The following is a 20981-nucleotide window of genomic DNA, read 5'->3' as shown; positions in this document are numbered from 1 at the left end:
TATAAATATTTCTGAATCCACATAAATTCTATCATCAATTAAATATTTCTAGTCATGAATCAAACCAATCCTTTTTTCTTTATCACAGTAACAAAAGTGAAAGATGAAAGGCAAGTCTTCAGTTCATGATTAACTCACATTGTTAATGCATGTCGTCTTTTCAGCACTGGCGATTTTTCCGGACAACTGTTCAATAACTATAACACAGATGGAGATATCCCCGAGCCTGGACTATCTGGCTTGATACTGTTTATGCCCAAGGACTTTTCCATAACAAAACCAACTCACAGGAAGATGGAAATAAAGTTATTACTGTTGGTATTGTATTTGTGATTTTTCTTTTAGACAGCACAATGTGGCGCACAGTTTGTTTTGCAGTGACAGCTCTGTTACACACAAAGCCAAACAAACAGAAAGAAAACATCTTTTATTTGACAATTCATTTCATATTTTGGCGAACACTTTGATTTGAGTGTCTGCGCCTGTGGAGAGTGGTCTAACATATCGAGTCAGATGTCAACAGCACTTCATCAAACACTAAAATACAACACTGCAAATTTGACACAGTTCAGAATACATTAATCACAAGCTGTCAGATGGTACTGCCAAGCCTGACACAGTTAGAAAATGAAACTATAGTATCCGCCATAAGAAACATGAAGTTTTCCATACATCTAGGTCATGGTTTCTCTATATTTTGAGTTTGTTTATTCAATGTAAGCATTTCAGTGTGAGGTGGTTGATGTGCAGGCCGTTCCTGAGGTGTTTCAAACTGACCCATGTGCTAGGGCTGCACAATAAACTGCATTTGAATCCAAAGAGCAATTTCACTGGCTGCCATTAGCAATACACTGTAATTACTTGTATTACTTACTTACTGTAAATGACTAATGTCATTTCCAACTCAAACAACAAAATAATATGTCTCATTTGGGATTTATCATTTATGAAACTTTGCTTCGTTCATATTTCAGTGTTTTCTCAAATGTCAACTGTGTCCGTAATTATGAATCTTATTGCAGTTGGTGTCAGCAAAATTGTATTTCCTTTTATTCCCAAATTGTGCAGCCCCACCTCGTGCACTGCCTTTTATCTGAAACTATGACTCTTGCTACAGTGCTGACAAACACACTGGGTCTTGGCTGGCTACAGTGTGTTCTGGCTATTTATATCGGTGACTTATACAGAACCAATATGTACATATTGTTTACACTTAACCATGAGCTGCGATGATGGCACATTTAATTTGGAGACAACAAATATTCATTGAAGAAAAGAAAATTTGTTTGAGCAAAGAGGCACCGGCTGCCCTTCCAACTTGCGTAATTAAAATACTGCACGTCGAAACACACTATCAGACATTTTTTTTGCAGCCCTTTCACTTTCATGTCCACGAGATACAATTATTATCTCCACGCGAAACTTTTTGGTCCTCACACGCACAGTCTAACATCAAAGCACTTTTATGTGTGTCCATGAGGCTGTATTATCAAAACCATTTTCCAGTCGGAAGGCTGGCAGAATAGATTAATATGGCACATCTTACCCATATGAGTATGTGAAGAAAAAAAAAACAAGAAAAAAAGATTTTTCAAGAACACTTCTTTCTTTTGCGATGCAGTTTGTGGCCCTCAAAGCTGATAAGATGTCCAATTATTTGGTAATTTAGTTCAGAAGAACGGGAGGTTAAAGACAGTCTGCTCAAGAAGGCAGGCAAAGTACACATTAGTATAGCATTGCGAGCCCTTTCAAACATGTGTTGAAATAGTCTTGTCAACACAATGGACTCCTTTATTAAAACGAGTTCTTGGACTCTGTATTGTGCTTCAGGCAGATGAGATAAAACATAGAACAGAGTACACAGGAGGAGTCTTTGGGATTGTTGTGGTCACAAATAGTGAGACTATACTTCTACTTGTGATGGAACTGAAGCAGGGGCAGAAAGCCGGAGCTGAGGATGCAGGGTTGGATTTGGGGAAAAGGGAGAATGCACTTAGGTTTGAGGAGGAGAAGAGATGAGCTTCTGTTGACAGGGAGAATAGCAGCTGCAGTACATATCTAAGGGACATCTACTGGAGCAGAGCCTTCAAAAAAGAGGTCTGGAGTGGCACCTGGAGATTTACAGGGTTTGATTTGGGAGCCTGGGGGCCGGGGAGAACAAAGCCGATATCTCACTCACGGTAGAACACATATTCAGTGTAGCTGGTCCAGATCTTGTCGTCCGTTTGCTCGTGGGCGAAGGCGCAGGTCCCAGTGGAGTTACAAGCCACCATGTGGAAGCCTGCATCAGCCAACTTGTCAAAGGCCTGCTCCAGGAAGGTGAATTTTAGATAGTAGCGGGATGTATAGCGCTCAGGGGGGCGGTCAGGGTCCCGGCTCTCATTCAGGGTTTCTCCAAACACCTCTTTTGCCAGAGAGGTCTTTCCGCACACCATGATGCGGGCCACCCGCCGGAACTTTGCATCAGTGTGGCTGTCCCGGCTAAGAGTGTAAGAACCTCTGTAACCAATGGTGATGAAGCCTGAGCGTTTGCCATCCATGGCAGTAGGCACAAGGCTGGAGCAGGCGGCAGCAGCTCCCACAGAGCTTAAGGTACGAACTGTGTCTACACCTGGGGAAGCATCCTCAGGGTCACTCTGACAGCCTTCATCACCCAGTGAGTTCTGCTTACTGATTTTAGGAGTCAGGAGCTTCACCAACTCAGGCAGGTTAAAAAACTCTGCCTCCCGTTGCAGGCGCCCACGCTCAGGGAAGTGATCAGGTAGCACCAGCTGCTGGTCTCTCATGTAGTCCAGGATGTACCGAAACAGAAAACCATCTCTGTCCACAAAAAAACGTCCCTTGGTGTCCCGGGCCAGTCCTTTGGCTGATTTCTGAGTGAACATCTCCCAGAGGAGGGAATCTGGCACACTCGTGAGGGTCGAGTAGCGGGTTATGTACACCTGACCACCAACATTGAGTTCTATGATTTCTGGGAAGGGTACTTCTTCTCCAGATATGCCACTATCTGGTAGAGCCATGGTGCACACCAGCTTTAAAAAACTTTTGTCTATGAGAAGCTGAGCTTAAGTAGCTGGTCCTGATGCGGTGGAGTGAATAGTCACTGGAAGCCGAACACAATTGCGCGCAAAAAGGTCTGTAGACTACATATCCAAGCAAGCAAAGGCGCTGTCTAATCTAACTACAGGACTGTCCCATAATAACTATATCATCGCGTTCAATTGCTTAGGCAGCCTCTGAAAACATTGATTGCTTAAATGAAAAACTGTTGCAGCCTAATGAAGAAACTCTGCTTTCCACATCCGTTCTCCAGGCAATGCGCGTGCGTTTAGCACAACTGGTCATACCGGACTCTCTGTACTAGATGCACTCGCTCGTCCATGCACTCACGGGATCGGGAGGTCCAACTTCAGAATTGCAATCCATAGTTTGACTGCGCAGTCGGGGTCCCTCTGGTGAGAAGCCACGATACAACGAGGACCTTCCACATATAATCTGAAATGAGCAGCGTGAACATCACTTTCTCCAGCGTACTCATCCCCCGCGTGTCACTGGTGAGGTGTCTGTTCTGCAGCGTCTCCGCGATGCGCTCTCGTGTGAGACGAGACTGTACTCTGCTGCAGCGTAACGATACAGTAATATTGGCCCTTACAAGCCACGCCCACCGCAGTGACGTGCTCTGTGGTCCAGGGTCTAGTCAAATAAACAAGTTTAAAACGAGTTTATAACAACCTCTTGATGAAATGGCAACACTTATTGTACTTATTTAGTAAATTTAGTTGTGGGGAGTGTCGAGTAAATTCATGGTTCTAAATATCAGGTAGTTTTAACTCATTTCTGTGAAACAAAACACAAAGTAAAAGTCAATATTTTGACAATTAGCCTGTAAAGGCTGAATTTAATGCAATGTTACAAATGCTGTGGTTTATGATACTTATATCTCTGAGGGTTGATAAAAAAAATGACAGATTGTTTTAAAATTTGACGTCGGAATATTGCCGTGTGCCAATCCAAGACTTACAGTGACACCAAGCGGCCGCCCACAGCACTAAAGTTCACTTCATGTTGGGAACTTTGGCTGGCATGGGGTATTCTAGGGCAGGCAATTATGCAAGTCTGACATATAGACAAGCAAATTAGCTCTGGCAATCATTAAAGCTGTACACCCCATGAAGTATACAGTAGTTTAAACAGATTCTTACTTTGACTTAGGCACAACCACACAAAATGATGCAAAAAATTCTAATGAAATGACTGACTTGAAAATGTATGGAGGGGCCTCTGCATTGATCTTTGCATCCTCAGCAGATTTACACTGACAGCTGCAGCACTAAGTGATTTACGAGTCATTCAGAGGAATCAACAAAAATGAAAAGGCTGCAGTTCTACCTATTTTTCTGAGATCTTGTCTGTGGGGCACACCTAAACACTCTTTACTCCTGGCTGAGACATCATACATCCGAAGGCATAGGATTGTACGGCATGTGTGTCTTTGCAACAGTTAATAAGGAGACCAACCACCGTTTAAAACTACAGCCGTGTGTAAATTAAAGGTGCATTATGCAACCTTTTATGTAAAAGGGAAAAAAAGCGACTCAGTCAGCCGGCTGCTTAGGTCGTTAGCTTAGCACCTTTACTTTCCATCCCAGTGGCCCCGAAGATGTGTCAGGATGAATTTATTTTAGAGTTTCAGTAGAAAAAAACTTACTAGATACAATCAAAACACTAAATCAGGGAGTGTCTCAGGGGCCACCATGATGGTAAATATAGGCGCTACGCTAACCAGACAACAGCCGCTTTTTTTTTTTTACATAAAAAGTTGCATTGTGCACCTTTAAAACATTTTAGGTTCACGTTGAGCAATAAAAAAAAGAAAATGTAAAAACATAATTGTTTATTTTGGTTTTCCCCACCAGTAGTTTATCCACAATCAGACTGAAAAATGACTTAAGTACACGAACGGGAATTTATATATATATCACAACTGATGTCATGGGAACAGGATACTGTATGTGCATCATACTTTAACAACAATGTCAATATGAAGACCACTGACTTTGAGGGGAATAGCCCATGTCTAGGACAGGGAAACCGGGGATTGAGGTGTGGGAAACATGTTAGTGAGCTGCACAAACAAAACACAAACTCATATTACTTAGCCATGTAACAAAACCATCAATTACAATTTAGTTAAGAACAAGTATGATCAGAAAGGATAATGTGCCCACTAGATGCAACACGCAGCCTTCCTCCAATCACCAAACATTTTCCAGGGCAAATAAAAATTTGGATCAATGCAACAATGAAACTCGGGGAACTTTTTTAAAGTGCTTTCTACAAACTTAAAACAGTCTCTGGGACGATGGTACTAAAACAGTGTGAGTTAAAATCAAATGTTTTTCTGATCACCATTGTGATCAGTGCTTAAGGATAAACAGATGTAAGGCATGATTAAATTTCAAAGAAAAAAGCACCTTTGAGTAACCTACATCACATATACGTTACGTACTTACAGTGGCAGTCAGTTACAACTTCATTTTTTAACAACCATCCGTCAAATTCATATATTATACCTTATGTGGACAATATAAATACTATGAACAAAATCTTTGCTGATAATCTTGGTAGTAATATGCTTATGTCTGGAAAATAGTGGTTGTTAAAGAAACACTTTAAGAAATTGGTTGTTCGTACTGGTGATTAGAGGATTATTCAGATATAATATACTTCCCATAACACATGATTCATTTTACTGAGATCTTGTGGAAAACCCAGTTTTATATCACACATCTTTAATGATACGATGTGTCTTGACATCATTTAAAACCCAAGTTACGAAGTTATGGATGGATCTGAAAGCATTGAAAGTTTTACGTAATGCTGGTTAATAAAGCAGATACTAATTGGTACTATGGAGGTTCATTTCCTGTGTTCTTTCCTCCTCCTGCTGTAGTGACTAGATGATAACAAAGCACTGCCATCTGACATAGGATACAGTCATCATCTTGCAGCATTTCAGCTGAGTGGGTATAAAAATATAGCCATTTCAAACCCTGAATATATGTTCATATGTGATTTTCTGCAACAACTAAACAATTTACACCTTCTTCACTCAAAATCTGCCTCTTCAGACAGTTTCCCAGTCTAAAACGTGTTCTTAGATTACCAAAGGGAACAAGGTGAACACCCATTACAACACGGAACGGCAATTATAGTTGTTGCCTTCATCAACAACATACATGTCCATTTTTTAATACACTAAAATAGCCTGTGCACGTGACACAGATTTAGGTGGAGTGTGTTTATAAACATTTACATTAACATCTCTTTATGATGCCTGGCTATGTGTTGGCTTTTCTCTGAAGGCCTGCGGAAGCCCTTGGTACAATAGTCGCAGCGGTGTGGGTAGTCCTTGGTGTGAATGGAGATGACATGGCGTTTGAAGCCTGAAGCGTCCGTACTGTTATACTCACAATACTGGCACTGATAAACCTTTCTACCACTGTGTGTCTTCATGTGCTTCTTCAACTCGGCTGGCTGCCGGAAACCTCGCCGGCAACGCTTGCATTTAAAGGGGAGGTCCTTTGTGTGCAAGGACAAAATATGGCGGCTAAGGGTGAAGGTGTCGGGGGCGTTAAAATTACAATGGCGGCACTGATGCAGCTTGTTGCCTTTGTGTGTCTCTGCATGTTTCTTTAACTCTGACGGTCTGTGAAACCCTTTCTCACACACGTCGCACTGATGGGGAAAGTCCTTGGTGTGAACAGAGATTATGTGTCGTTTCAGGTCACTAGAGTTGGTGCTTTTGTGCTCACAGTGGGGGCACTGATGTGTTTTGTGCCCTTGCACCATTTCTATGTGGCGCTGCAACTCTCGAGCATCAGCGTAGGCCTGTGGGCAATGGCTGCACTTGAAGGGCAGGTCTGCTCCATGCTTGCTCTTGATGTGTGTCTTTAAGTTGGACTGATCAGCACAGCGGAACTCGCAGTGCGTGCACTGGTACGGTTTCTCGCCGGTGTGGGTCCGCATGTGTTTCTTCAGCTCTGACGGGTGGCGAAAGCCTTTGGCACACTCCACACAAACATGTGCAAAGTTTTTACTATGCACTGCAAGCAGGTGGCGGTTAAGAAGGCCCTGTTCAGCAGTTTCATACTCGCAGTATTTGCAGTGGTACAGTTTAGGCTCCCGGTCCTTAACAATGAGCTTGTCTGAGCCCAGCGGACTGGACTCATGGAAACGGCGAGCGTACTCTGTGTATTCAGGAGAGCGCTCGCTGTTGTGGCTCAGCAGCTTGTGACTCTCGAGGTGATTGTGGAAACTGATTTTCTTGTTGGTCGTGAAGTCACAGTCTGTACACTGATACTTCTTTTTCAGTAGATGGTCAGGGTGGTTTTTCATGTGGCATTTCAGGAAGCCTCGAGAACGAAACTTCTTTCCACAAATGTAGCAAGGATAGACAGTCAAAGGCATCCCATCTGGACCAATGATTACAGCTAGAAAAAAAGAAAATGATTAAGAAGAGGCAACCAATATTTGGGGATTTAGGCATCAAACCACGAGGAAAACAAATAAGTAGACGTTGTATACCTGTCTGACATTGACGTGCGTCCCCTTTCTTCTTTTTCTTGGGTTTGGGTTTGAGGACTCGATTAGCAGTAAGCCCCTCTCGGATTTGTAGAAAAGACGTAGCTGTCCCATTCTTAACCTGATCAATGGTATTGGCTGTAGAGGTAATAAAAATAAATGATTATTGTCCCAGAATATTGATTTTAAAAAGGAAATACTTTAAATACATACAGATGTCATCTTCATCATCATCGTCACTGTCATCCTCATCTTCCTCTTCCTCTTTTTTTGGTGGATTCTTTACAGCCATATATACCATCTTGTCTCGGCCAACCCCCAAACGTCCTGAGGACGCAGCCTCCAGATCAGGATGTCCGTTGTGATAATCATCCTCAGTTATTACCTCTGTTCCACCTTTAAAAAAATATTTACAGTTACAAGTCCAAGTATACTTTGGTTATCATGTTAATTGTTGCATCATTAACATAGTCACTCACCTAAATCATCATCAGCCTCTGCTTTAAAAATATAGACTTTGATGACCTCTGAGCCATCTTCATCTTTTGATTCTTTGTCCTCCATGACTTCAGTGCTGATTTCAAGAGGCGTGTCACCGATGTCCAGCTTTTCTCCCACCTCATCCACTGAAACATTTTTAAAAATAACATTAAATGTTATGTTTATCTTATTGTATACAGATGCTGAAATCCAACATACAAGATATCATGAGGTAATCTTCAGAGCTGCTTTGTGCATCATCGTCCTCGTCAGTCTGCAGAGGAACAGCTGTTGCTTGTAACTGTTCATGTATAATGGTTTCAGCATTGGCCTCAGTTACCATCAGTCCCTCTGACACAAGCTGGTGGTCCAAAGTGTTGTCCTGGTGCTCTGAAAGGAGCTCTGCCACAAAGACCTGGTCTGGCATGTCATCATGGTGGGTCGCGTCCTGAATGAGGTCTGAAGTTAAGACATGGTGGTGATGGGAGTCCAGAGCCTCCTCAATTGCCACTTCTGTCCCGAGAATATTGTCAGGCATGATTACACTGTGCTCAGGTGACACCATGTCCTCATTGCTCATTTCATGGCTTTCCACTCCTTGTGATTGCAGGTCTTCCACATCCACCTCCAGGCTCTCCACCACCTCTGCCTCCAGGCCCTCCACCTCCACTTCCTCCTCCAGCCCCTCCACCACATGTGCCTCCAAGTCATCCACATCCACTTCAGCATCCAGGCCTTCTACTACCTGCGCTTCAAGTCCTTCCACTTCCACCTCTCCCTCCAGGCCCTCAACAACCTGTGCCTCCAGCTCCACCACATGGGTCTGCAGCCCCTCCACCACTCCATCCTCCAGGCCATCCACGTCAGAGTGTAAGCCCTCCACCACTTCTGCCTCCAGTCCTTCAACCACTTGAGTCTCCAAGCCTTCCACCTCTAGACCATGCTCCAGGAGGATGCCCTCGTCAGTCATGACGTCAGAGAGAAGCATACCCTCGGGCACCGACACAACAATGTGCTCACCATCGATGTGGGCGAGACCCCCCATCCCTGCAACTGGAATAAAAATATGAAAAAAATGATCATTACTGGTCGAAGCAATTAAATAAAATCAAGTAAATTAAAACAATACCCACTCTGGGTATTATTTTGTGTTTACTACTTTGACATAAAAAGTAGCAGTGTAAACAGCTATTTATATTCATAACCTACCGAAGTCTTGCATGATCATCGTATGGGGCATCTTTAATTCTTGTGTGTGTAACTCCAACACGCCTCCTCCTTGGTCCATGTTTTGCTCAGAAGAGACTGAAGTAAACACCGATGTTAGAATTGAACATAAATGATAACAAGACAATGTTACATAATATAAACATACCTTCACATTTGACCTGTTCCTCAGAAGCAGCAGGGTTTTATTCACTTTCCCGCCATCAAGCAAATTACGTCTTACTTCTGAGAAACAAAAGAGATATATTGTCACTATTGGATACATAAGATTCCCATTACTTATCGTTTGATTGCGTGTTTCTGAATAACAATTTGGGCAAATGACCACTGCAAATTCTTCTAGGAAGGAAGCCCATTAGAGTTGTTGACAGTTGGCTGGCTCCATCCATTGCTTTGTAGGAGTACTACAGGGAAGCCGTCAGACATATAGCTGAGCACCTGGAGGTAGTTGGTCTTGATGACTTGTTCACATATACGGGAAAGCCCCTATATTTCTCTGAAAGGCCGGTTCAAGAACTGTTCACCAATGGTTCTTACATGCAATTGTAATGAAGGAGCAAAACGCAGTCGTGAAATTGACTGGTGAACAGGTAACATCTGCATTTGTCACCCTGGTGGGTGGCAATTTGCTTTACATGAACAATTACTCAAATATTACACCAAATCTTATTTTTTAGCACACAAGATGCCATACACATGTGACAAAATCCTAGACTGCTTTATGGTCGCCAGTGAAAGTACTGCAGACATTATGCAATGCATAGTGCGGCTAACGCCCTCCACCCACAAAAGCTAACTAGCACCGAGCTAACACTATCTCTCGGCGCCATTTTCTTTTAGCAAAACTGCTAAAGCAAATCAAGCAAAATTCAACATTGCCCATGAAGATTGTACAATTTAAGACAAATGCGCCACAAAAAGGTTAAACAAAAGCCTACTGGCACTTTAATAAGCTCATCCCTCGACAAGATTCAGATAAAATGCGCGATTGACTCTGCTAGCTAGCATGCTAAGCTATCTGCAGCTGCTGTGCCGCATTATCTTCCATGTTGTTTTTTCAAGAAGGCTGAAAGAGGCCCGCTACGGCCGACTGGGCCCTTGTGTCTTATTCAACATGCTTCTCTGAGAGATTTGAAACATTTTACCTGAGAGTATCGTCTTCTGATTATATCGGTGCTATTCTTTCTTCTTGGGTTTGTCGGTGATTGTTATGGTTTATTTTTCACGGTAAGCTAAGTGCGGCCTGCAGTTTTGGATCCCCGGGCGCTCTTTGCTAGGCCTCGGCCAATCAGCTTGCGTCCCCGAAGCAGAGGGAGGGCGGGGGAGACGATGCGTGGCCTCGTTTACCGCTGATCCCTTACTATTTGCGTCATGCATAAGAGAGCAGAATTACATTATCTGCTCTTTGCAGTATTCATATTTATTAAATTACTCACTTCTGGGTGCAAACATGTTTGAAAAGGTTATTTTCGCATTGGTGGCCATTATAGGTTCTCATTCACACTCTAGTGTTAGGAAGGCCTGTAGGCCATGTTGTCATAAGGGGGTGTAGCCACTCTGTGGCGTAGCAAAGGCTATATCCGGTAGATAGAGCTCCGCGCACCTTTGATGGATGAGGTGGTCTAACTCTGCAGTATTGGAACAGGCATTGAACCAGTCTTGATTATTTAAACGAAAGCTCTCTCACGCATCAGTAGTTTCAAAGTAAACTTTATTAGCCTACTCATCACAGTAGCTGATTAGAGGCACACTGTTTGAGAGTGCATAGCTATGTAAGGCAAAGGGCCTTCATAGTTTACTCTTGTACACAGTGACATCCAAAAATGGAAGCCTTCATTTTGACCTCAGTTTACAGTAAATTTATTACAATAGAGATCCAGACACCAAACCTTCACTTACGCTGACCTGCACCTTGGCACAAACCATAGGCTATATAATAAGGGCAGTGCGGTTTACATCATATTCTATTTTCACAATAGGCATTTGAAACTAAAATCACACAGTGTGGGAAATGTGAAAATTTGTCAAAACATCCACATGATGCAAGTTAAAAAGAAGAGAATTTTAGCATGCAACAACCAGCACCTTCAAGTAGGAAGTCACAATAACCAGCACCTTCAAGTAGGAAGTCACACACAGAAAAAAAAAAACTAAAGCTGTACACTTCATTTTAAAATCAACGCCATTACAAGTAGTAACAACATACAATTTACTTTTACTTTATTTTAGAAAAAGGGAAAAAAAGTCCTGTGAAAGCTTGCAATTGGTCCTTAAAGGGGCTGGAAGCAAGTTCGCCATTTTATACTCACTACTGCCACCTCAGGCCATATGTGTAACTGCACCTTCTATATTAAGCTCGTGCAAGACGGCAATTCGGGCCGAAGTGACACATTTTTGAGTGACCATACAGGATTTTAGAGGCAGTTGTGGTGAACAGGTCTGAGCTCATTCTACACATTAGGACATGGCTGGAACATGTAGGGGAGGAAAATACTTAATTTTAACATTTTTAAACTCCTTATAGTCCCTTTAACGATGTGCCTACGTATCCAAAATTTCTTTTCTGGGTTGACAATGTTTCATGCATAAATCCAGTGCTACAGATTGAAATGGGGACCAAAAGGGTTTAACAGCCAAGTTTTTGACACATGTTCAAAGGTGGTTGGAGGCTGCAGGTATAGAATATCTATCAGCACAAACTCAATAACAGCCGTCTTTCCAGGATTCATCAGAAATCTTCATACCCAAAGACCTATTAAAACAAACAAAAGTCAATTATCAATCAGAACAGATATTTCTTCCAATAACTTCACAGGAAAGTTGTACTATACCTCCGGGGGGCTTGTGATAGTTTACTTCTTGAGGATGCTGATGGTGCATTCTGTCCCCGAACCAAGCCAGTCCTGGTTGTTCCTATGGAGGCTCTCCCAGGTGCATATGGTCCACCATTTCCAGAGCAAGGGGACTGCACTCGGCGCCCCCCTCCAGCTGGTGGACCTTGGATTACAGGTAAACCTCTGGATATGTGGTTGCCTGATACAGGACCCACGGCTTTAATTGGGGTTCGCAGAGAAAGAGGAGACTGACCGTTGCTGCGAATTCGACTATTCGTCATACCTATGGAAGAAGAAAAGAGTGAAAATACAATCAAAACCAAGAAGAACAGAAAAAGCATGAACAAAATATTGCTATGATAATCAAACCTTGCAAAATGTAGTATACTTACCTTTTCTCCATTTCGATCTTTAATAATTGCAATATTTTGCTAAATTATGTGAAGTACTATGCACATGAAACTAGGCATCAGGCAGTGGTAAAACAGGATAGGTCCAGGATAAAACCACAGGGACTTTCATCACAACAGGTTTAGGTGATGGGGAGGGTTACCTGTGGAGGGGGGGTTGGTCAGGTGGGACATGCGACTGCCCGAGCTTTGGAGGTTAGCCTCCATGCTACGGCTGTTCCTGACTGCCTCCAGTGAACGCAGACTAGTGCGGGGAGCCAAATTAGGCATGCTGTGCCTCAACTCTTCTGAAACCACATTACACGAATATAAATGTTCTCGAACAACATTGTTGTTCAATGTAATGGGTATAACAGACAAAATGCCAAATCCCACATCTTTTTTAACTTACCCTCACTTTTGGCAAATTTGATCAGCTCAGCACTTGGGCCCTGAAGAGACCGTCTGGGTGTTCTTGTGCGTGAAGAGCCTAGACGGGCACTGTATTCTTGGCTCTGGTTAGAAGTGGAGGGTGACTGGCAACGTGGTGAACCTAAGGGTGAAGGGGTGAAGCGATGTCGTCGTGGAGGCAAAGAACAGAATTCATCTTCATCTTCTAAACTGTAACTGTCAAACTCCTGGTCACTGTAGTTGCCACATCTGCGCAGAGACTGCAAAGATGCTGTGGAGCTGCGACGTGATGCAGAGGCTGAGCTGGATGCATAGTCTTGCCTTAAACCTGACAAAATAATTTTTAAAGATTAACGTGATGAAGAATAGCGACAGCTTAACAATGCTAATGGGGATCATTTCAACAAAGCACTAAACAATGATCCATTGTTCAAAATCTAACTTAAAGTGTTAAAAATGTACCATTCAATTATACACTGTTACTATGGAAGTGTTAGGGCTGGGCAATTAATCGAATTTTAATCTAATCGCAATTTTACGAATGTCAATCTCGATAATTGCATGGTGCGTTTTAATCGACAGGAGATTGGCCAGTAAAAATTCCATGTGCCGTGATGGTGCAGTGCCTGTCAGATCAAGCCCAGGGAATCATTGCAGTCGTGGGTTAACTGGACTTCTAACAGTGAATTGAAAGTTTGATCGGCTTTTATAGTTATAAATGCACCGTTTACAAGTATTTCTTTATGTACATAGTAGGTTGTTAGCACTAAACTCCGTGATGTCGTGGCCTTGTGAGGCTCCGAACACAAACCATGCGTTAACTCTCGCTGTCTGCTTCTGACATTCTTCAAATGTTCCACTTTTTTTGCGTCTCCTTTGCACTGCAAGCTTTTCACACAGGCTCTAGTTTGGTCGACCTAAAGAGGCTTTCAGTCCGAGAGCGGCACTTTTGGGTCGGTGTGAATCCAACCGCCGCACTTCAAGCTGGTCTAAACAGCCGCTCCGAGTGCAGCTGAAAAAAGGTGATCTCGGAGCCTGAGCAGCTCTGTGGTTCGGAGCAGCTGTGACGTGAATGCGGCTGACCTACCCTCGCTTTGATGCTTCTTTTTTGCTCAAAGAAAGAATGACACGGTGCATGAGGATGTTTGGATTACTGCTCTGATGAGGCAAAATGGATAAACTTTAAATAATCACGGTAGGCCTACATCTCTCTCTTTCCCGGATTTCTCTTCCAGTGACAGTGAAATGTTCCTCTTCATGTGCCGATTAAAGTGCATTTCTCCGCGCTTCGTGTACATCAGCCTCACTGTATTTAACCACGAGGGAGAGGAGTGACCGCAGCGTAGCATCAGGAAGTGTGCATGTATGTGCGTGTGTGTCAGCGCATTGACAGGTCAATGCCCTTTGTCATGGGAATAAGTTCAGCGAACAGCCGGTTGTGGTGCGGGCGCATGGGAACACGGACTGAACTTTGGAGTACATGCAGTTGAAACTAGGGCGGTCTCGGGCCGACCTACAAGGCGCTCCAACATGTGTGAAAACGGCCCTAGTCGCAGTTTTCAGTCCAGCCACAGCATCTGTTTACTTGCTAGTCCAGGAAAGCCCACATTTATTTTTATCATTAAAACAAAAGCGCGATCATTCAATATGGGGAAAATAATCGTGATTTTTTTTTTTTCCAAACTCACCCAGCCCTAGGAAGTGTCATCATGTAACATATCAACTTACTTTCTTCTTGTAGCCGAGCCATGATCTGAACATCGGTGAGGTCCTGCAGCTTGTAGCCCATAGATATCGAGTCATCTGATGTGCTGAGCTCACTATCAATAGAGGACTGTGAGCTTAAAGCAGAGTGCAAGCTTGTCCCTGTCAACATATAATTATTTACATTGAGTTGCAGTATGACATTGACAATTCCTGTTTTCATCATAAATTTGTATGATTTATGTTCCATGATCTAATGCTACCTACACCAGTGGTTCTGTGGTACGTGTACTCGAGCTTACCAAAATAAGTCACTTCTTGAGAGCGATACAAATACTGTTGCATTGTCCAGTGTGTTAAGTTTAGCTTAAATGCAGTCTTGATTATTCTCATCTAAAATGTTTACATAATGTAACTTTATGCTTACAGAACAAGGTTTTAGGTGTCAAAGACAAATCCATGCAACAAACATCAGCACTCCCCGAGGACACCCAAACACATTAAAGTGCACACACAAGCACGCATCAAGTGACCTACATTTGTACAACGGTTCCTGTTCCCACACATGTAAAAAAGCAGTGTGTTAATGTCATGCCCTACCTGAATTGCCACTGGTTAGTAGAGATTTGTTAGTTGATTTGTGGTACCCAGGAGAGATCAGGCCTGATCCTGCAGAGCCTGTCTCTGCTGAAGAGCTGCTGTACATGCTTCTCCACCGAGCGGCTGCAGGAACAAGCAATAGTTTTTCATAAAATAATTAAAAAGACTAATTGCATGGTCAATAAAACATGTGCATTTAAATACTTTGGATTAAAGATATCGCCTGCATTACTGAACAGTTTCCAGGCCTGCTGCCATTGAAAAAACATTGACCTGGAGGGAGGTAATCCAACCCAGTTTATGACTTCATGTTGTTACTGAGCCCTTGTGTGAATATCTTTGTTCAAGTCAATGGTGTGCTGGAAACACCAGTCAGGAGTTTTTTTTCCTACAGACTTTTGCTGTAGATAAAAAGACAGACTGCATATTCATTCTGCATGTCTTTCCTCTTGGGAACAGTCAGACTACACAATGAACATAACCAATGAAATATCCCAATTATCCATATTGCTGAAGACATTTGTATTACTGTTATATGATTCACTGCAAGTTAAAATATACTGTTTAGACACTTAACATCTTTTGATGTCCATGACTTTTCTAGTTTATATAAATTATGTTTGATTGATTTGAATATTGGTGTGTGATGTGGCCAAGCCATTCATTATATTAAGATGTGGTCTTTTGCGATTTTAACTGTTTGATAGTTGAATAAAAAACAAACAGTAATTTAGCTGCCAGAACGAGTTCAAACTTGTATTGCTCTTTCTTTCTTTTTCAAGCTCAAATTGCATCTTACATTGGTCCAAGCGGTTGATGAGAGTCCGACATGCCACTTCAGTATCTGGGCTGCGATGGTCAAGAACTTGCCGACACCATTTTAATGGAGACTCTGGGCCAGCATCTGCTACCTGCTTTTTTGGAGACACATACAACCTGAAAAGAAAAAAAACACACACAACATTTGTGGTTTAAGGTTGAAACACAGCTGTATTGGTGATATACCCAGTACCCAGAACATATCAGCGTAACCATTTGCATCAAATACTCAAAAGACACAGATTAGTTTTGAACCAATCAACAATAAATCATCCTCTCTATTGGGCAAACACAAAAGAGGCAATTTCCCACTAGAACGAGAAACAATGCACACAGCGATATTCAGGTCACACATGCAGCCAAAGCTTCACTGAGGGGGAGTGAGAACCATGACTTTGTGTTTGATCTTGTACTATTAAAAAATAATTGGGAATAATGGGTTAATAATTCAAGATATAAAAGGTTATTTGTGGTGACTTTACATTAGAATATATGCATTGTTAAGACTTTTATTTAACCAGCTAAACCAGACCCATCAAAAAATCCATCATATAACGTCTAACACATAATAAATCAATAGACAGAAGTCGTGTGCATTAATAACTTGAGTAGATTTATCTAAGTACAGCTAAGATTATGTAGCTGCCACTAGTTTAAGGATTTGCGGGGGCCCCTGAGATCACATGCTACTCAATCCCCAACTCCGGTTTGTCCATGTGGCAGTGGAACCAGTACGGGGCAGATCAGATTATGGTCCAGTGCGGATTACTAGATGTTTTGTCTATGATCACCACACACACTACATATGGTACAGCTAATGATGCAAGACTGAAAATAAGACGTAAGTGGTCTGGTGTGACAGCAGAGCAGTTAAAGCGTGTAGTATGGTAGCTCTTTTATGTAATGCAAAAATATGGCTTTTAGATATCATACTATGCTAAAAGACCAGTAATCAGCATTCCAAGATGTGAACTCTCTTCACATCTTTTAAATGCACAGACTGTTCTCATGTGTTTGCATAAATAATTTAAACACCTGGTGAGCGAAACCTGCCAAACCGGTAAAGGACAGATCAAGTTTGTTGTTCCTTTCAGATGAGAACCCAAAGTCAAATATGAAAAAACTTGTATGAGTTGCCTGCCTCATTGCACCTGACAAGGCATTGGAAACAAACCATGCATGTCAAGACACCCATCCACCCTTTGCACTCATAATATTTCCATTCATTTGAAAGCTCAAACATGGAACAAAATGGATGGCAACTGGGAAAGCAAGTAATTAATTTAGTTAGAAAAAAAAAGTTTGGGCCGCATCACTTTGTTGTCATTGCCCTGTGGGGAGGAATAACACATTAGGCTCCAGTGTTCTAATCTTCAAACGGTTACTCATAGGCCTGCTGGGGTTGCCAACGAAGTATGACCAAATGGTAATGTGTTTACTGAAGCTGTACAAATTCTAATGTGGAGACAAATATCTTACAGGTCAATGGACAAAAACAAAATACCACCAGAAATAATAAACCTACCAGCTGTCCTCCTCTTCCACATCTGCAGACTCATCCTCCAAGTCCAACACATCAACCTCATCTAGTGCAGTTTGGTCCACTCCTGAATCGCTCTCAGCCAGTGTTTCTGACTCATAGCTCTCCTGAGAGGGGCTGTCCGGGGTCTGGCTCTGCCCCTGTCTGACCAGACCACTGCAACTTAATGTCAAAAAAGCACCGCAGGGTCCCGTGTCCTCTTCCTCGTCGTCCTCTTCGTCAATAGGGCTGACCACAGGCAGAGGTGACATCTCCTCACCACTGCTGATGTCCTGAGGAGGTGGCAGGGAGAAGTCTCTGTTCAGCTTGGTTCCTCGGCTGCGTAGCGACTCATTCTGGACTTCCAACCTGCGCACCAGTTCTTGCAGCTTTCGGACCTCCTCCAGCTCCACCCCTGCCAGGTCCTGACCCTCCACCTCAGCTTCTTTGCAGCTGGACTCGGGGAGGTCCAGGAGGCTTGATGCACTGCCGTTGTGAGGCTGGGGGACAATGTTGGTACTGTCTGGGACAACCATGCTTTTTCTCTGCGTAAACAAAGGAAACAAAAAGTCACAAACAAGCATATAGGCAACAAGAGAACAAATCGTTCCACCTACAAGTAAACAGCAAAAAGCAAAGAAGCATTGATGAAACCCTACTGAATTGTACTACAGTAGGCAATACAATGAATGGGGGGGAAAAGTGTCCTGAATGTTTTCTGTAACTGGTGTTAAAGTCTTTGAAGCTTGTCTACAGGGCAACCTACACGTACGCGACATTGCATGCAAAGTCCCACAACACATAAAGCCATCATAAAAGTGATATCTTTCTGAGCGACATTAGGCTATACCAAGGTTATTTTGAACACACATCGTTGCAGCAGTAAAATAAAAAATGAAAAAAAGCACTCTACATATCATTACATGTACTTTCAACTTGCATGCATGGGGGAAAACGATAATGACGGTACCAGAGAAGGATGATGGCGCTGTCCCCTTGCAGATGCCTCCTCCTGCCCGCCACTCGGAGCTCAAACTCCGCTCCGCTGTAGCGACTGCATGAATGAACCACAGTGTGCACACCTGGATCCGTCCACCGCGGGCTGATGATTGTCTTCACAGTGATGTCCTTCTTTAAATGGCTAGTGCATGATCGGTGATGGTCGATGTTCCGCTGGCATCGTTCATTGTGCAGTTCACCGCTAACTAGCGTGTGTACAGCTTGGTTAGCTCAGTAAACAGAAAACCTGCAGTAGCTCTGGCTCCTCCTCCAGCAGCGTTTCCTGTTGTGAGCCGCCCCGTTAGGAGATAAGAGGTACTACAAGTCACTACTTTTTTAATGAAGACTACCCGAATAACCACTAGATGTCGCCCTTGCTCAAGTAAAGAGCGTATTATTCATCAAACCTTTATCTAAACAGAAAAAAATAAAACAACTATAATAATAATAATAATAATAATAATAATAATAATAATAATAATAATAATAATAATAATGATAATAATAATAATAATAATAATAATAATAATCAGATGTACAGTCAGATGTACTGAATATGACATTGTAACTGCATGAGTCGTGACAATTTTTACATAGTTTTTTATTTCTTTTTTGCAGCACACTGAAATTATGCATTTTTAAAAAAAAGAAAGGGACACTATAAACTATTGAGGCTCAAATTAAAAGCACATCTTAAGGATCTGAATTAGCCTATTTGCAAACAATTCATAAGTACAGCAAATGCAGGAGTGGTGTTTTTACATGTCTAAATTATTGACCCATCACCACTACAACAAAATATCACAAATGTTGCAATCAGCATTGGTTCATGTTGCTGCATGCATGCAGATGCAGCTGTCTGTACATGTTTAAACACACCCCAAGGCAGAATCAAGAAGGTGGATTCCCATGGTGCAGTTTGCATTTGCCCAAAAACTGCAGAGTTTCCTTGTACATGTAAGCAATAAGCATACTAACATTTACTACACCAAACATTGCAGGGGGAGTTTTGTAAAGCTTAGTGTAAGTATGTTTTAGTTTGCAATATTTTTTAATATTTCAAGCTATAACAACAATTCACAAACATTCTTTAAGTCATAAAACAAAGCCCATTCAATCTATATATCCTGGACAAATCTTGATTAGTTGTTTGATTAGAAGGGACGAGTTGGATATCTGACATTTTCTGTCAAATCAAACTATGACCAAACATAATAAAATAGGATTGTTTTACATAGACATTCAAATCCTTTATGGTTAATGTTCTTCATGAAAGACTATCATAACAATGGCTAGCAACTATAAAATAGACAAAAGAAATATAAAATGGACAGGCGTGGATGAAAGAGCAGGTAACATCTGGCCCGCAGGAAGTTCGGGCAATCATCGGAGGCAAAAGTTAATTCCCTCCCTTCTTCTCCTCCTCCTTTTCATCCTGAATATCTGGCATTTAGAAAGAGAGAGTCATTACTCTTTTTTAAGCATACAACATTAGTTTAAAAAAATATGGGCCTTCAAAAGTGACGAATTTGTTCTCTGCATGAGTCCATTTAGGACTTCTAAAGACTGAAAAAAAATTAGCCAGATTCACTCGAGCAATTGTCACATTTATGACTCCAATGCTTCAATTATCAAAACCTTTAAGATGGCAAGGGCTCCTTATGAATATGGGGAATGCTATCCAGCTGTTTTGTGAAGCGGGAGTGGAGCACTGTCTTTAAACATAGACATTGTTGAACATTGGGTGTGTTCCTGTCGTTAATATATAATGCAATGAAAAATGTGTGATGTGCCAGTAAAAAGGCTACTGTACTGTTCTCATGCACCAATACCTTTCACTGTTGGAATATAGTTTTTCTCCGCTGTTTCTGTTTTTTTTAGTTTTTTCTTGTCAAAGGATTCCACTTCTTTGACGTTTGGTCTGTCATCTGCCATGGCTGATGTTTTCTGAAGGCAAACAAAAATGCAACAGATCTTTCGTATTGTACTTAAGATGCAAACATAAGATGGTGTTCGAGAGTCAAGATGGTGTCTGTACAACATGTTCACACAGGTTCATGTAGACCTGACCACACCTGAAAAACCAACAGTAAACTACTCTATCAAGGTTTGAGCAATCCCAACACAACCCAATTCAACACGTGTTCTGCTGTGTCTCAGATTACGGTTATTTGATTAAAAACAGTGTAAGAACATAAAACATTTTGGTCTAAAGCATGAAACTATTGGACAAGCCCAACACATGGTTTTCGTAACTGGACCTTGATAATCACACTAAATATATCACTCTGCAGCCAAATATATGTGTGGGTCTGTCTTTGCATGCCTTTGGAAGGTCCATTAAATACGATAAACTTGTTAATGCATGTGTTAAGAAATCCTGTGATAAATCACAGCCCCAGACACACCCTATTA

At 42.1% G+C, this 20981-nt stretch overlaps 3 protein-coding genes across 5 annotated transcripts; all 3 read right to left on the bottom strand.

Moving 5' to 3' along the window:
• Positions 1–1015: 1015 nt before the first annotated feature.
• LOC306963259 (BTB/POZ domain-containing protein KCTD12-like) lies at positions 1016–3622 on the bottom strand. Its single transcript, XM_079556776.1, has one exon. It carries the CDS (start codon positions 3018–3020, stop codon positions 2172–2174), a length of 849 nt encoding a protein of 282 aa, XP_079412902.1. The 5' UTR covers positions 3021–3622; the 3' UTR covers positions 1016–2171.
• A 1254-nt stretch (positions 3623–4876) lies between these two features.
• Positions 4877–10692, bottom strand: znf711 (zinc finger protein 711). The gene is made up of 8 exons (XM_079556862.1): positions 10437–10692; positions 9440–9516; positions 9274–9369; positions 8284–9117; positions 8064–8210; positions 7798–7980; positions 7588–7722; positions 4877–7493 (listed from the first exon to the last, which is right to left on the bottom strand). The coding sequence occupies exons 3-8, from the start codon at positions 9350–9352 to the stop codon at positions 6313–6315; spliced, it is 2559 nt and encodes an 852-aa protein (XP_079412988.1). The 5' UTR covers positions 9353–9369; positions 9440–9516; positions 10437–10692; the 3' UTR covers positions 4877–6312.
• A 1134-nt stretch (positions 10693–11826) lies between these two features.
• Positions 11827–18839, bottom strand: LOC306963119 (SLAIN motif-containing protein-like). Of its 3 annotated transcripts, none has more exons than XM_079556584.1 (9): positions 18538–18839; positions 17574–18112; positions 16029–16165; positions 15230–15352; positions 14654–14791; positions 12927–13253; positions 12679–12822; positions 12123–12408; positions 11827–12043 (listed from the first exon to the last, which is right to left on the bottom strand). In XM_079556584.1, the coding sequence occupies exons 2-9, from the start codon at positions 18101–18103 to the stop codon at positions 11992–11994; spliced, it is 1737 nt and encodes a 578-aa protein (XP_079412710.1). In that variant the 5' UTR covers positions 18104–18112; positions 18538–18839; the 3' UTR covers positions 11827–11991. The 3 variants fall into 3 exon arrangements, with proteins under 3 accessions (XP_079412710.1, XP_079412711.1, XP_079412712.1); XM_079556585.1 differs by having other exon boundaries at positions 12679–12819; XM_079556586.1 differs by lacking the exon at positions 12679–12822.
• Positions 18840–20981: the final 2142 nt, after the last annotated feature.

The sequence above is a fragment of the Gobius niger genome, assembly GCF_951799975.1.
Source record: "Gobius niger genome assembly, chromosome: 5".
NCBI lineage: Eukaryota > Metazoa > Chordata > Actinopteri > Gobiiformes > Gobiidae > Gobius > Gobius niger.
This window is presented reverse-complemented; position numbering and strand designations above follow the sequence as displayed.